The following is a 17470-nucleotide window of genomic DNA, read 5'->3' as shown; positions in this document are numbered from 1 at the left end:
ACTCTGGTACTTAATCAAGAATTGCCTCAGTAAATATCCAGCTGTATAAATAGATAGCGTCTAAAAATTAACCTGTGGAAGCTGCTCTGGATAAGAGCGTCTGCTAAATGAAAAATGTGGTGCAAGACTGGTAAAACTCTTGTCACATGAGTTGTAAAGGCGTTAATTTTGGTGGTTCGGCGGATTGAACCTAAAATTTTGTAACAAACGAACAACAGTGACCGTAACTTGAAATGTTTGGTGAAACTTTTAAAACATGTTTCCACCCGGAAACCTTTCGCGGGATACTGTCCTGTGCAGCAATTAAAACGGACCGGTTTGTGCTCCGCCGTGGTGCATGGTAACTCAACGAAGTGCTCTACATAGCTAACTTAAAATTACTTGATGGTTCGGTGTTAGCAACCTCTGATATCTGCTTTATCAATTAACTTTATTCATTAACTTTAGGTAGTCAACAACAGAACTGTTTTTAATGCATAATGAATTTATTGGGAACGTTGATACTCTGGATGGTCTCTGCTGTTTCTGGCAAATCAGGTAGTCAACCGGAGAGCTATATACATCTTATGTTATCTTGGAAATGCCATTATTAATTTAGCTGAGTTTCATAAACTGTGTGGACGACACAAAGCATTAGCTGTTGAATAACGCTTCGTGATGATTTTCAACCAAAGACATTTCTCAGCACACACCTTTAGGTAGCGGAAATCAGAATGTCCACGAATGAAATGAAAATTTCCAGGCGAGTTGTTATGAAGGAAGGGTTTCTGAGGAACTTACAACTGCACCGTAATAGCTGTCTGTTTTGATGTAGGTGGTAAAAACGGACACGATGGACATCCCTGGCGCTTTTCATTGAATTTTAACAATTAAAACATTTTAGCAATTAGATTGGCTTTGCCATTTATCAGTTTGCCAACTATTCTTCCCATATCGTAGGCAAACGCATGGCAATTACCCAAACGAAACATGAGGTCCTAGCAGCATTGACACCTTGTATTGCAGATGATGACGGTATGGTGCAAATACCTGGAGGGCGTTTTAGAATGGGCACAAATTCAGCAGACGGAAGAGATGGCGAATCGCCAATAAGAGAGGTGTCTGTTGGACCCTTCGCCATTGACAAATACCCCGTCACAAATTCAGGTTTCAGGTGAGTGGTGGCTGTGTGCCCCACCCAAAATGACCAGTTTACCATTTGGCCAAAGATAGGTGGGTTTTTCTACTCTCTACGTGGTGTCTGATGTTATTCATTCTTTTTATTTGCTGCGCAGGGAATTTGTTAGATCACAGAAATACAAAACCGAAGCAGAGGCTTTCGGTTGGAGCTTTGTTTTCCAGGATTTTGTATCAGAGGAGCTGAAGAGCAAAGTAACGGAAAAGATTGAAGTGAGTGAGCTTTTGTATCGGACATCAGGTACTCTTTATTCTAAGCATGGAGTTTTTTTTTCCTGACGTCTTGAAAAGGCAAATAGGCTAAATAATGTACAGAAAATGTCTCTTAAGATTACATATGGGAACTGTCTTTGTTTCAAATCACCTTGGCAAATGAAGTGTCTTTTATCTGCAGTCCGCTCCTTGGTGGCTACCGATTGAGAAAGTGTTTTGGAGACAGGTAATGTCACGCTTTCTTGACACTTAACAAAGTATTAATGCAGACTCTTTTCATCTGCTACGTGAATGTAAAATGTAGTCTCACAAAAACGGAACCCCATAGGTCTCAGAAACGTTCCTTGAAGGGTTAGAGACCACTGCTGTGTCTCTTAGGTTGCAGGTGCAACTCGCAATTTGGACTCTGGTTGTACCATTAAGTGAGGTTCTTAATCCGAACTGAGTCTGTTGGGTGCATGGGAAAACACATTCAAGAAGTTGCATAATTTCTTTCATAACTACACGTGGCATATATTGATATTAGTCTCACTAGATATGTTTGTCTGCAAAGCAAATGTAAATACTTTACATACTGTAAATGTGACTATAAATGCAGAAATGTATACCTCTGCCTCCCCCCAGCCTGCTGGGCCTGGCTCCGGGATCAAGGATCACCTGGACAAGCCAGTGGTGCAGGTGAGCTGGAAGGACGCAGGGGCGTTCTGTGCATGGAGAGGCAAGAGGCTTCCCTCCGAGGAGGAGTGGGAGTTTGCAGCCAGGGGCGGTCTCGAAGGTGAGACACGTTTCCGTAGGGGTCCGATTCTCCTCCCAAACAGGGGGCCAAACGGAGAGAACAGGTGTTTCATTTCACCTCTGGTTCCACACTTGGCTATTTTTCTGCTTTACTGCAGGCATGGTACTGAAATTCTGGTGAAATCCATTTACCCAGGTGTGACAGATCTGCCTGGTTTAGGTTGTGTTGCTTTGGTTTCTCTGGAAAATCACTCTCTGGGTTTCTCTCTCTTGTATTTCAGGAAGGACGTACCCTTGGGGCAATAAGTTTCAGGCAAACCGCACCAACCTATGGCAGGTCAGCAGGACCTTTCATTTTTATTGAAGTTGGGATCTTTAAAAAAAGTACTTCTTATAGACTAATACATCAATAAGAATATGAATACTGATCGTACTGAAATGTTTGGATGTGTTATTATTGTTTTTATTATGTTATTATATTTATTATTATAGTTATTATTTGTTTATTTATAAGATAAATACTGCAGTGAGCAGTGACTAAATTCTCTTTTGTCCCACCCCTAAACTGAAGAAATAATTACAGCAGTATGTGCTTATGTCTGAGGTTGTACCTAGTCACAATGAAGTTTTATGTTAGGATAACTTCTTGATGTGCACCCCCTGGTGTCTGGTGTGTGACAGGGTACATTTCCAGATGAGGACACTGCAGAGGATGGTTACCATGGAATCTCCCCTGTCACGGCTTTCCCTCCACAGAATGACTACGGTAAAGCTTCTCCAATGTGACCATCTGCCTGCTTCAGATCCAGCATTATTTCAGGGCTTATTCTCCATTTAAACTGGAAGCTGTGTTCATTTTACAAGATAACCACACTTCACCAGTGTAAATAAAGAAGTAATAGAGACTAATTGTGTGACAGTGGGGTGCCTGCAAGCTGGGCATGTAGCTCCTGATTGGTGGATTTACTGTGACATACATTCTGCTGTGTAGGCTGCTGTGAGCCAGTCAGCAGCCATCAGTTATGTACATCATCCAAATAGAACACTGGGTGCCCAGCCTGTGGTAATCAGGAGGATGTGGAGCCTCGTCCATGTTTCATTCAGTTCTGAGTGACGGAAACTGCCATGCTCAGGTGGAATCATTAATATGTGTTTGGGGAATGACCTCTGCAGCGAGAATGTGTAGCAATCTGAGAACTGGTGGGGCTTGGGTTTGGCTGGCACAGCTCTGTCGTCCTTGTGGCATGGTACTTTACTCAGCGCTAAATTCACGTTTTTAAACATGTATGGTGTGAAGGCTGAGAGTGCTGTGAGTTCAGGTGAGGATGTTGGCTGGTGCCGCAGGGCTGTATGACATGATGGGGAACGTCTGGGAATGGACCTCCACCCAGTTCCACGGATCGCAGCGCATGTACGTCCTGCGAGGGGCTTCCTGGATCGACACTGCAGATGGATCGGCCAATCACAGAGCACGGGTCACCACCAGGTAGCCCCTCTCTCTCTGCCCTCCTTCCTGTTGGGCCTTCATTGCTGTCACACTCTTAAGCATTTAATTTGGAAGCAACATTGAACATTTGAGCACATTTAGCACTTACTCTGCATTGAGAGAATCACACAAAGAGATGGCCAGGCACAGGTAGAAACAGAATTACTAGACTGGTTGAAAAGTCCTGTCTGATTAGAACCTGTCCTTTCCACTATGTCTACCTGAATAAATCAATAAACGGATCACAGCGACCCGACAGATCAAAGTAATTTCTACAGTGGAAAAGCAGTTGCATTTGAACAGATTTAGATTCAGTCCCATCCAATGCACCTACTTGGTTCACACACCCAAATGACCTCTGTTCTCTGTGAGTACAGCCATTCTGATATGTTTCTGTAGTGATCCAGGTCTTCTATACAGCCAGTGGTGGTCATATTTTCCATGTGTCAAGAGTGTAGTTAAAAAGTAGGACTGAGGATCTCCGGGAAAAAGGAGCAACTGCAGTTTACATAGAGCTTTTGTCATAAAGGGTTCAGTTTATTTTACCTTCTTTCCCCATCACCTTTTCTGCTGGTTCTGTCGGATTCTGCAGGATGGGCAACACACCGGACTCTGCCTCTGATAACCTGGGTTTCCGCTGTGCGGCTGGTCCTGCCCCGAAACACCAGAACACCAAGCCCAAAACAGACCTTTAAAAAGAGCCCAAACCTTCAGGATGAGAACGCTCATGTCTGGAGAGGCAGGAACTGCCGGTTCTCTCCTGTGGAGATTCTCAGACCCAAAACAACTACCTTTTTATGTGAATCTTCCGTTTTCAGACCCTACTGTGAAATAGTTACCTTAATAAAAAGGGATCATTTTTAACCATGGGTTGCATTTACTGCTTCATATATATTATTGTTGTTGAAGTGTAGGATTTGGATGACAGTATGTAACTGAAAAATCAAGATATTCACATTACTCTGTTACTTTAATATTTGTGATATTGTATTGCATTTACAGTCTCTTTCATGAATCTCAAACTGCTTTACAGTGTGGGGGGTATTTGACTTACCAATACCACCACCAGTAGGTGTCACTCACCTAGCTGAGGCTGCAGCCAGGAAAACTGCAGGGTGATTTGGTGACCACACTGACAGTCAGATAAGGGAATATGGCAAGGACAGAGAGGAACCCTCATTGCAATAGTTGCCACAGGAACCTTAACCTCAGTTAGACCCCCTCAGTGTCCTCTTAATTGCACAGGGGTAATGGTTGTCCTCATGGCCCAGAGATAAGACTGCCACCCTACTGTCCCACCAATACCTCTTTCCTCAGCAGCCTGGCCTTCACAGCAGGACTCCCATCTGAGTATCAACCAGCTCTGCTTAGCTTCAGCCATCAGGCAGGGCAATCTGACATGGGGGGAAGGGCATTACATTCAGAATAAAACACTAGACGAATATGCACTCATTTCCAGTCTAGCCTGTATTAAAGTTAATGGGTCCAATTCTCCTTAGTTAAATAGAGACACGGTACTTGAGAGTGCCAAACCAACAGATACATAAAGATGTCAATCAGTGTTCGTACCTCAGTGCTGGATTTCTACATGTGTGATTGGAGCAATTTTAATGGGCTCTACAAATGAAATGCAACAATTTTACACCAATATATGGCAACCAATTTATACTGTTTTAAAAGAAATAATGTTGATTTTGATGACAATATTTTCAGGAATATATAGTCAGGAACTGTTGAATACGTTTTTTATTATTTTTAGCAAACCACTAAAGCAGACAGCTTCTTTAAAACATTAATTCCATATGTAGTTTTATTACACATGAGAAATTAAGAACCCTCCCCCCAGACAGCGATGTTCTGAGCCAGTGTATCCAACATTGCAGTTTGAACATGTTTAGCAGGTGGTAGCTGGTACCAGCATGTAACACCCTGTATATCCAACACTCTCAGCCCCTGAGAGGCAGAGCTTTGCATTATGGCAGAGAAGCCGTGTAATTAATGGCATGGTGGTATGTGTTCATGTGGAGAGGAAAAAAACCCAATGTTAAAGGACAGAACTACAGTGGAAGTGTAATTATCTGGAGTGTGTGATGAGTTGGGGAGCAGGGTTCATGTGATGCCGTGAGGGAGACAGGGTCGTCATCCCGGGGAGTTCTCCACGCACTAGTCACATGAAGGTGGGTTTCTGAGTGTAGCAATCTGATTGGGTTTCATGAAAGGAAGTTGTGGGTGTTACAGGTCTGATACCTGCTGGGGTCACAGCAGTTATGTGAAAATACTGTGATAACTGCAGAAGGCTTGGAGGTTTCAACAGACTGCTGCAGTGGACAAATTTGGTTCCTGACTGCATTTCACAAACCAGTGCCATTTTTGTAACATGGAGGTCACCACTGAAGTGTGGGTGCCCATTCAGAATCTTAGCCACAGAGAAGTTACTACTGATGCAACGGTGTACGTGTTTGATACACAACTACAGGTATATCTGCATTAACCCAAACAACTTCCTACAACACTCATATTGCATCTAAAAATCAAACTCCAGTGTTTCAAAAATAAACAGTGCACTGTACATTCTTGTATAAATTATTTCAAGTATGCAGGGTTATTTTTATAAGTTAATTTTAGCAAACACAGCAAACCTAGAGGCACAGGCATGAGCTGCCCAAAGCGTAGTCATGCACACAAACCTATTTCAGGCAGGATTAAAAAATAATAATAAATGAGAACAATACATAATTAATTTATATTTTTAAAGAAAGCTAGAATGAAAGCAAACCATTACTACATCGCTCCTGTAATATAGCAGCTTGATGAAAGACAGCATGATGTGGTGGCTGAGGGCTGCGTGGTTAGTGCTGTGTGAAATGAACAGTGATCCTTATATCATGTAATCTAGTGATGAAGACTTTAACCGAGGATTACAGAAGGAAAGATCAGGAAAACTAAACCCTTTCATCTGTGTGCGCCTCAACACTACCCAGCACGTATGTGTGAATCTTCACCTCAGTGTGGGTGGGTGCAGTCTTCTCAGTGTGGGTGCACCTCAAACAGCTTTCACATCAGCGTGATTGGCTAATACAAACCTGCCCATGAGGATAATGAGTAATTACGCAGAGATCCAAGAAGGTACTTGTAAAATTGAATGGGTGCTGCACTGACCCAGTTTAAATTTGCAGGAAAGACTGAAATGAACAGACCGACTGAAGATGGGCTATCACACAGCGGGAGCGAGAGACACTGGGTGGAATCAGCAGAACACAGCAGAGGGTTAATCTCTCTGCTCTCTCCTTCTGTAAACCTGCTTGGTTAAAGCAGGCCATGATGGCAGTGTGGGTTTTTTAACAAGTGCCTGGCAGTTTTCTTCTTGCTTGGATTAAGACCTCTGCTACTTCACAGTCATCTGGAGAGAGTAAATAAATACCCATCTTTAAATTAAACCCAGAGAAAGCATTTGGTTTGACGTACCATGTGCTCGACAGGCAAATGGCTCTCACAGCCCTGAGTGACCTGAGCCTGGTTCAACACAATCAAACCAGTTTGAGAATTTGCTTCCCTGCAGAGCAGCCAAGCCCAGCCCCAGTCCTGGAGGTGCACCTCCCACTGTGTTCACTGCATCACCCCAAACCACCCATTTCAGAGGGTAGCAGAGCCTGCAAGGTAACTACTGATGGGGCAGTGTGGTGGAGTTGTAAGGAGCAGGGCTCGTAACTGGTTGCTGATTTGATTCCCTGCTTGGGACACTGCTGTTGTACTCTTGAGCAAGGTACTTAACCCACAATTGCCTCAGTAAATATCCAGCTGTATAAATGGATAAAATTGTGACCTAAGTAAGTCATTCTGGATAAGAGTATGTGCTAAATGACAATAATGTAATAATATCATGATACCTAATCAGATACTCAGTGGTATTCAGGTGCTATGATTAAAACTCTCTCTGAATAAAGGTATATTGCTTGTATATTCATACACCACTCATAATCAAAAATACTTTAAAAATTAAAATATGTACTTTGTGACAAAAATGAAAAAAATTTCCACGTGTCATTGAATGTTAAGGCCAAACCGTTTTGCAATTTTAGCAAAATACTACGTTATTTAACCACAAAACCTAAATACCATTCAGGTGTCAAAAAACCTACTGATTTAGGGTGATCAAACTGGGCGGGAGACCAACAGGACCAGGGATGGGGCTGACTGCATCAGAGAGCAATCCAAGCAGCCCTTTAGGGGTACGGCCATAAACTAGTAACGGGACAGAGACGCTTCATGAACCTCAAAATGGCCAGAGCCACGATATGCTACAAACAACTCACAGGTTTGATCCAATCAGAATGTTTTCGTGTAGAGAACAAAGTCTTTTGATTGGCTCAAACGTGTTAGTGACTGGCAGCACATGGTAGCTCCGTCCACTGTACAGCTCATAGAGCCTCCCCTCTGCCAGCTCTACCGTTAACCCCTTGGTTACCAGCTCCTCAGTGGAGCCTCCTCCGCCTCGGCGGCGATGGAGAGCAGGATGGCCTTGGGCGTGTTCTCGAACAGAGCGGCACGGTTCTGCGTCTGGCCCTTCTTCACCCAGTGGCCGTAGATCTTGAAGGCGCAGGCATCGATCAGCTTGCGAATGGGCTTCACTGCGTATGGGTCGCTCTTCATCACCTCCTTGGTGACGGGCTTGGCGCGCCGGTAGTTGCAGTAAATGCGCATGGTTGCCAGGACTGTCATACAGATCACCTGGGAGAGGGAGGAACAGGAACATGTCACCTAGAGCGTCTGAGTGTGGGTCTGTCTGTGTATGTTTATATGTGTGTGTGTGTGTGTGCGCGCACATGTGTTGGGTGTGCGTATGCATGTCTGTGTATATGTGTATGCATGTGTGTGTTGGCTTTGTGTATATGTATGTATATATATATATATATATATATATATATATATATATATGTGTTTTGGGTGTGTGCACATGTCTGTGAGGTGGGTATGTGCGTGTTAGTGTGTTCAGAGTGAATCTGCATATAGTGTGTATGGAGAGCAGGAGGCATGCTGTGTTACCTTAAACTTCCTGTAGGGGCTAAAGTGGCGCACTTCTGCCACAACGTACTGCTGGAAGAAGGGGTGGTTGAGGGCCTCTGTTGCTGTGTACCGCGTCTCCGGGTCCACCACCAGCAGCCGGGAGATCTGCAATCACAGAATCAGAAATATGTCCTCTAATGATGAGAAAAACAAATCGTTCACACGCAACAATACCTACACCCTGAGAGCTCACACTCAAAAATACCTATACTTTGAGAGCTCACACTCAACAATGCCCACACTCTGAGAGCTACCACTCAATACTTACACTCTGAGAGCTCACAATCAATGTACAATGTACACCAGTCACACTCAAAAAAGCGGCATTTTGCCATGTTCAAAATGAAATCTCTTATTTTCTGCTGGCAAGGTCACAACACACGGCAGAGACGGAAGACTGTGGAAAAGGACGTCCGAGCAGGCGTACCAGGTCTTTGACGGTGTCGGAACGGTCGTCCCACTCTGGAGAGGAGAACTGGTAGTTCCCAGCCAGGATCATACGCAGCATCAGCATCTGCTTACGATGCCAGAAGGGGGGCGACCCAGCCAGCAAGGTGTACATGATCACACCTGAGCTCCACCTACCAAGCGACACACACATGCAGAGCTGCTAGAACCGCTCAGAATGATTTACATTAAACAGCCTGGTTCAGTAAGGTGTCCTGAGTGGACAGGGGCACACACACACACACACACACGGCATACCTGTCCAATTTCCTACAATTTTAGCAGTCATCATATCTGAATCTTTATCACAGAGAACTCCATTTCGATTCAAATTAAAATCCTGATTAATATCTGCCCAACATGACCAAATAACTCTTGCCTGCTAGACAACATTCATTTGGAAAGGAAGATTCCTGCCTCCTGTGTTTCAAAGTCATGAGCTGTCTCTGCTGTAAAGGGATGGGGTCAGCAGCAGTCAGCTCTTTAAGTGCACTGACTGACCACACTGTGTGTATGTCACAGTCAGCACTGAGTGACCACACTGTGTGTATGTCACAGTCAGCACGGACTGACCACACTGTGAGCATGTCTGTGTCACGGTCAGCACGGACTAACCGCCCTGCATATCTGTTTATGTCACGGTCACAGCATGGCGGTCACTTACAGATCGACTGCAGTTCCATATCCAGGGTGGTGGGGGTCCATGGAGCACTCTATAATTTCGGGGGCCAGATAACCAGGTGTCCCGCATACCTCTGCGGAGCAGTAGGGGAGTCATGTGACTGGCACATAAGGGGTTTATACCAGATTCTTTACCCTTTGAAATAATACAGTGATTGTCATTGGCAACATACGCAAAGACAGACATGCAAAAAGCTGCTTCACTCACAGGACTGGCTCAGCCCAGAACAAAGACATAGCCACTGTTCTAGTGTGCTCCTGCCTGCTGGTGAAGCTCTGCGGCTGAGCCAGGCACATTTAAAAGTCACAGCGTTCTGCTTGGAAAGGTCAGGTCGAGCTTCAATTGACACCAGCAAATAGCTCCACGAATGGGCCGAGGAGTGGGCACACTAGGTATCCTGTTGCAGCTTAACCTTTGTCAGACGGGGGGCACTGCATGCCGAGTGGGAGGGACGGGGAGGGGGGGCTTCTGCTGTCTGAGACTGACCCCTAGTGTCCAGCTTGGATACCTGCAGCAGGATTATCCATGTGAACCTGATGACTTTATAGAGGCTGAACAGTGAGGTGGAAAGACTGAAAATACAAACTGTCATATTTCTCACCAGGCAAATGCATAACTAATATTCTAATGAGTGCTTACCCTTGGGGATGGAAGAGGGCTAGCATGGAGGAAAAGCCCACAAGAACTGGCCTTAGGAGGATGGAGTCAGGTCTGCACTATTTGTTGAGAGTTAGGCATAATCAGCTTGAGCTGGACTCAGATTAGTGGCGTGTGTGAAGAATTCAGCCTGGTGGAGGGGGTAGATGCTGATGCCAAAGTGTGGTTCTGAATCCTCAGTTCTCTAAAATGCCCCATAGCACACACCCACACACCTTATAGGATCCTGTGGGACCTGTGGCCCCAACACATGGGCCCCAACAGCATGGGTTGACTCCCCAAACATGGGTGGGAGGGAGATGTTGTCCTATCAGTAGAGGATGCTGGGAGTTTCAGTGGGGACGTGTCCAGTGGCAGTGAAATAGGGGAAAGCGAAACAGTGAAAGGGACACAGAGAGAAGGAAAGAGGGTACCCACCATTGAGCCTCTGTCCTGGCTGGATCTGGACAGAAAAGCCAAAGTCGGTCAGCTTGATGTTCATGTCATCGTCCAGCAGGATGTTCTCTGGCTTCAGGTCCCTGTGAACGATGTTCTGGGAGTGGAGGAACTGGACCACTTCTAGCAGGGAGCGCATGATCTTCCTGCAGGGCCCAGAGAACAAATAAGAATAAGAATAAGAATAAGAATAAGAAATACTTTATTAATCCCAAAATGCCCTGGTCACCCCATGACCAAGTGACCACAGGACCACAGCATGACCATGGTCGACCCACTCTCTACATGATCAGCTCCATTTAGAGCAACAGAAGTGGATCAGTACCAGCTCATACTGGTTTGTGCAGAATACACTGTTCAAAATGTATGTGTCAGGGTGGTACTGCATGTAGTATGGATACAAAGAAGCACTGCATGTCCTTTAATGGATAAATTATCAGTGCATAAAAAATGTGGTTCAGTTCCTTCAGCAACAATGACCGTAAAGTTTAACCATGCACTGTGACCTAGCCCTCTTTCCACTCGAGCAGGTCCTTTCTGGACGGCCGCCACACGGCCAGTGCTTAACAAAGGCACATTCATGGGAGAGTGCAGAGGGGAGACTCACAGATCCCTCTGTTTATACAGTGAGCTCTGACACTCTGCATGTAAGAGACATGATGTCACTCCCCTTCAAGCAAAAACGCATGCTCAGAGCAGCACGGTGCGTGAGTGTGTGAGCAAATGTGGAAACGACTACGACCTGGTCTCCTTCTCGCTCAGCGTGACCATCTCAGTGAGGTAATCGAACAGCTCCCCCTTCTTCATCCTGTAGGGGAGACAGCGTCAGGAAAGACCCAGTACATTTTAGGCTGTGTTTCCAACTGCTAGTATGTAAGTTACGTATACACGTTGCATATATGCATATATATAAAAAGTGTGTGTGTATATCATGTATGTATATATGAAAACTAATTATGTATAGTGCCTTTTTGCTCTTTAAGCATTTAATGATTATTAAATGACCGTGATGTGATTTGTCCTAAGCAGATTAAACTGGTACAATTAAAATAACAATGTAACTAAAATAATGAGGTCATTTTACTCTATGAGCTTTACTGTGCATTTCTGCTCCCAGTTTTGCTGCTACTTATAAGTCATTCTGTGCATTCTACCTGCATTTCACATACATGAAGCAGCGCAGTGGTTCACTGGGAACACAGGGCACTTCCCTTTACCGATTTACCATCCCAAACTGATCTCTGATTCACTTCACATCATTCACAAGCATGCCTATACAAATAAGGATTGTCCATCAGCGGCTTAATATTTTATTAACTGATCATATCTGATATGCTAGTTACCTTGGTACACTTTACACCAAATAATTTAAGGTTGAGAAAAAAGAATAGTGTTATGTGGACACACAATCTCTGATCTCTTTGTTGTAGTAAAATTATTTTATGTAGCCTAACCCCTTTTTTATCTGCAGCATTAGTCACCATTATGTAAAAAGCCGTTAGCTGCCTCTGGGAGATCCTTACTGAAACTGGGCAGGCTCGTTAATGATGACAATCAGGTTGAGGATCTTCACCGGTTTTCCTAAAGTTGAGTTTTATGCCACTTCTGTTTGTGACTCACAGGCCATGATGGAGTGGCCCCACAGCTGAAAAGCTCTAAATTAGGAAACAAGGTATGGGGGTACCCATCACAAATATCCTTGTCTGGTATTTATACAGCACATGTATATATGTGCGCGTGTGTGTGTGTTTGTGTATATACAGTATATGTTATGTGTTGTTCACTGGGGGCTATCCCAGTAAACTGAAACCAGAGCTGTCTGTACCCACCCAACCCCCCAACCAACCCCATACATCGCTACGGCAACAGGGTGAGCTATTTGTGTCCGAGTGAGAGGGAGGAGCCTGCCCTCCTTCACCGGCTCTGCCCCCACAGTCCTGGCACCGGCATGGCACTCAGCCCGACAGCACAGTCCCAGCCTTCACTCATTGCTATGCAGGGAGAGGGCCTGCTTCACAATGGCCTGCCAAAGCAAACCTAAACTCAGCTGGGAGACAAAGCACACTCTCCATCCGGTCTGCAACACACTGCTCATTCAATCCCGAGCACAACCTCACCAAACGCGCAGACATACTGCCAAAAAAAAAACTTTAAATGCCTCTCTAACACACACACATACACACACACACACACACACCAGAAAGCACATCATCCGCGGCTTTAATTGATGTGCCGTTTCCCCTGGTATTGTGTAACATTTTATGGTAAAATGGCATATGTTGTGAAATATATTCAGCAGTATATGGATCACATTGCATATATGAAATGATACACTTACATAAAATGTGTCAGATGTCTTCACTTATATCAGACTATCCATTCCATATACTGCATATGACATTTCATATTTAACCACATACTGTTATTACATTTTCATAGGGCCATGTGTCTTAGAGAACTCCGCTGTGGAATCATTTGTATTCGCTCATAATCAATAATCACTGAAACTAGAAAAGAATAGTAACACCTGTCAAAATTGCAAGTCAGCTTTAAAGCAAAAAAATTAATCTGCCACTACAGTAGCAATACATTACATTAAAGTGATCCCATGTCTTGTTGAAGGAAGGGGGTCACTTTCTTTGTCACTTATAATTGTAATTTATTAATATGTTAATGGAGTGTTTCATAGGTTTTTTACATAGTTTTTGGATTGAATAGCACCATCCTTTAAGAGGACTTAGCAGTTTTGACTGAAGTTTGTATTCACCGCCAGCAGCATAATATTTCAGGGATCATCGACGTGGGCAGAAGTCAGGCATCACTGTGTGCCAAGTGTCTGAAAGGTGCTCAATAGAGGCATACTCACAGATCAAACACAAGGAAAAAGAAGGCCTTGGACTCAAAGCAGTCTTTCAGCTGGACTGTGGAGAGAGGACGGAACAATGGTGAGAACACTGAGCGGAAAAGGTTCTGGTCACGTGATCGCCTGACCTGCAGCTGACCTCCGGACACATTCCTTGTCAGACTCTCACTGCACTGTTCGATATGCACACACAAGATGCTGTGCTATGAAAACATGTCTATTAAGAAAGCTTTGGGTTTTGTGTGCACTGCTTCAGTCCAGGTGCACAGATACAGTCTGGCCCTGTACTGGATGTGTTAACCTCTTTGTCTGAGGTCAGACACAGTGGCTGACTTTTGACCTGCATGAACTCAGTGATCCAGTGGGATGAATGGGAAAGCTGCAGGTCAAAGGTCTTTAAAACATCTTTTCAGACTTGGTGTTCATGAATGAACTTTTCAATGTTCAGTTAGTACAGTCGCACAGGAACCCTCTGATGCACAAAGGCATTGAGTCATGTGTCCTCCCTGTGAAAGACGGAGAAAAATTCATTAGAATACAGTCCTGGGAAAGCGAGACTTCATGGGCCCCAAAACTGGTGCAAGCACCACGTCATCAGTGACTCCTTGCCCTGGAAGAATTAGAGTTTTTGCTATGGAAGGCAGAGCCATTTGATTGGTCCACAAGTGAGTGACCGACACTACATGGAGCCTCCACCCATTACGGGGCCTCCCTCTCTGAACATAATGAAACAGGGTGAGGACTCTGAAGGAGCGGGCTGGACGCTCAGCGGCTGAGGTCACCTACTGATGTTCTTTTGTCCGTAGACCTTTTTCAGGATGTCGATCTCCTTGATGGTGGCCTCTTGGATCTCTTGGATCTCCTGAGGGGTCATCTTGTCGGAGGGGGTGATGTCGATGATCTTCACCGCGTAGTCCTGCATGGTGCGCTTGTCCACACAGCGCCTCACCACACTGCTCACCCCCCTGTAATGGCACCCAGGACAGGTGAGCATGAGAGCGTGACCCCACAGGTGAGTCTGAGTGTACAGGTGAGTCTGAATAAATAGTACACTATTAAGTACCAACACAGGTGAGTGAATGCCTACAGGTGAGTGAGGGAGGACTGGCGTATGTGTGTGCATGGGTGCATGTGTGTGCATGATGAACATTATGTACCAGGACAGATGAGTGTCGGCACAGAGGTGAGTGTGACAGCACACGTGAGGATCGGCTTACAAGTGTATATACTGGTGTGTAAGTATAGGAATAACGGTTAAGGGACAGCTTGTAACCAGGAGGTTGCAGGTTCCAGTTCCTGAAGCTATCACACCTTTGAATAAGGTGATGCTCCAATACGTATGGAAAGTGTTTTACCAGAGCACTGCATCTGACTAAAAAATATTACACAGCCCGACATAGCCGTTTACTCACTTTAGACATTTATCCCCATTTAATTATTATACACTGCGAGGCGGTGTATAATGTGCCATTGCGAGGCACATTTGCAACATTTGGCTCGCGAGAGGAGGATCTCGATGTACCTTCCCAGGATCTCTTTGGGTTCATATTTATCATAGAACTCCTGCGCTCCGACCCAGTCTGGAATCTCGTCCTCTTTGGTCATTCTGGGCGCGCGTTATCTGTCGCTACAGGACCGGTTCCTGGAGCCTAAAGACTGTGAGAGATAAATGCATGGACATTCCTGAACGTGACGGAAGAAAAAAACATTTGTGATTACAGTTAATCACTCATGCATGCGCTCATGATTCATGCCATCTGTGCAAACGCTACAGGACGGTGCGCTGGGGCTTCCACGGTCTGTAACATTTATGCTAGAGCGAGACAGACACCCGATAGTTTCTAAATGTCAGTCATGAAAAAGGTTAGTGTTAAAGATAGAATGAAGTATGTCTGAGGAAGAGCACTCCTTCGCCGAAAAGCCCAATATATCCGGAATCATTCAAATGAGTTGGATTAATATATACGTAATATATATCTGCTACGGTGTGACCATGTTTAATTCTATGCAAAACACAGGCTAAGAACACGAAATGACCCTCTTAACATACAAATGACATGCTGTCTATATGGTTGCTTTATATAAGAATTAAAAGTATGCTTTCTAACGAATGCTATCTTGCAAAGATGATGACATACAGCCTTTCAGAAGTTAGCATAGATATCCGGCGAAATTGCTAAGGATATAATGCCCTCTGTTGGTTGACAAGCTCTTACTATCACTTTACTATCGCGCCGGTTCTGATAAAAACATAAAGCGGGTTTCCTACAGTTAGTTAGAAATCGCTGCGGTTTCAGTCTTCATAACAACTACACAACACGTGAAACATTGGATTATAAAGTTAAATTATCTGTTTTTTTTATCATCTTCTCACTTTCAATATCACAGTATGTGACATGCATACAAAAGACTGGCGTGAAAGTGGAAGCGCATTCATTAAAATCGAAAGTCATTCCAGCTGAATGGTCATTCTAGAACGGAAGCTATTTCGCTATATTTACGCAGCCTAGTAGGGTACATCTACAACAGCATCACACTGTAGCCAACATACCGTTCGTTACGATCTTCAAACGCTAAAGCCTTTCCAGAATCTATGTAGGCAACATACGGGCAATGTCGTTATAAAATGTAATACTGCGGCAGTCATCGATTTTGCTATATTTGATTCTCTGACCTTTCCAGCGTTCTCTTAGCACGAGGTAGCTAGCAAACGTTTAATAAGAGAGCTCTCATCCCGCTTACGGTGACTCACATCAAGATCTGTTACTCCAGGCGTCCCGCAGAAACCATTGTCTTCAAAAATAAAACATATAAACGCTTTTCCTTATTAATCAACTGCAGATATAAATCCTGAATGGACGATTATCAATAATAAATGTTTGTCGAAACTGCTTTCCCAGAAAGAAAAAAAAAACGTTCACGCGATGCTTGCTAGTGAGAAGGCGAAATTCAAGTGACGGACGCCAAAAATAAATTGGGAACCAGCAAGAGCCTGAGCCGGCCGTCAGCCTGTGAACAAACAGTCCTGCAGCATGTTGAGAAGCGTTGCAGCGTTCGCCCAGAACTGACCCTTACGGATTAAAGCCAAGGCACAGACAGCACCCCCGTGCGTGACGCTACCGAACAGCCGTCGTTCTTTGTCGGCCATCTGCGGATACAGTGATTAAACAGGCAGATAAATGAGTACATTTTACTGTTTAGAGACGTAGAGACGGTGGCTATTGTTATTTTTATTTTTCGAGAAAACATTGATTTGCATAATGTAGCCTATGTAACGCTCAAGCATGAGCTTTGTTCATAAAGCCAGCCTTTCGAGGTATTTCTTGCCAAGATTGTTCTGCTGTAGCTTAGTCCTCTTCTCACGGTTGGAGGGCTTGAATTCGTGTACTGTTGTACAATGTAATGGTAATATTTTTGGACCGCTTGCCACAAGCCCTACTTAGATAATCAATTTTTAAACAAGTTTTTTAAAAAATGTTTGGTCAGCTACGAAAATGTTTAAAATTCCAGGCAGTTCTCAATGTCACCACTAGATGCCGATGTACCGAGATGCAATTACCTCTACGGCCCTAGATGCAGAAGTCGCTTGAATCACAAGTGTGAAATACTCCTCAGGAATCACACATAGAGAATTGCAACTTGATTTCGGCGAGATACAAAGAGTACGTTATTTTCGCCCGAGGCTGCTGCTGACTCTGAATCAGTGTTAAAA

The 17470-nt window shown here is 44.4% G+C and overlaps 2 protein-coding genes across 3 annotated transcripts; one reads left to right on the top strand and one right to left on the bottom strand.

Annotated features, from left to right (window-relative positions):
* Nucleotides 1–350: 350 nt before the first annotated feature.
* sumf2 (sulfatase modifying factor 2) lies at nt 351–4477 on the top strand. The gene is made up of 9 exons (XM_036525195.1): nt 351–537; nt 1006–1153; nt 1275–1389; nt 1571–1615; nt 2014–2164; nt 2406–2461; nt 2806–2890; nt 3469–3610; nt 4203–4477. Exons 1-9 carry the CDS (start codon nt 480–482, stop codon nt 4303–4305), a joined length of 903 nt encoding a protein of 300 aa, XP_036381088.1. The 5' UTR covers nt 351–479; the 3' UTR covers nt 4306–4477.
* Nucleotides 4478–7671: 3194 nt separating this feature from the next.
* On the bottom strand, nt 7672–16859 carry LOC118775556 (phosphorylase b kinase gamma catalytic chain, skeletal muscle/heart isoform-like). 2 transcript variants are annotated; one of them, XM_036525535.1, is made up of 10 exons: nt 16511–16859; nt 15281–15414; nt 14545–14723; nt 13762–13816; nt 11638–11703; nt 10878–11041; nt 9786–9876; nt 9102–9255; nt 8654–8779; nt 7672–8338 (listed from the first exon to the last, which is right to left on the bottom strand). In XM_036525535.1, the coding sequence occupies exons 2-10, from the start codon at nt 15361–15363 to the stop codon at nt 8072–8074; spliced, it is 1185 nt and encodes a 394-aa protein (XP_036381428.1). In that variant the 5' UTR covers nt 15364–15414; nt 16511–16859; the 3' UTR covers nt 7672–8071. The 2 variants fall into 2 exon arrangements, with proteins under 2 accessions (XP_036381428.1, XP_036381429.1); XM_036525536.1 differs by lacking the exon at nt 16511–16859 and adding an exon at nt 16310–16424.
* Nucleotides 16860–17470: the final 611 nt, after the last annotated feature.

Source organism: Megalops cyprinoides, chromosome 3 (genome assembly GCF_013368585.1).
Source record: "Megalops cyprinoides isolate fMegCyp1 chromosome 3, fMegCyp1.pri, whole genome shotgun sequence".
NCBI lineage: Eukaryota > Metazoa > Chordata > Actinopteri > Elopiformes > Megalopidae > Megalops > Megalops cyprinoides.
This window is presented reverse-complemented; position numbering and strand designations above follow the sequence as displayed.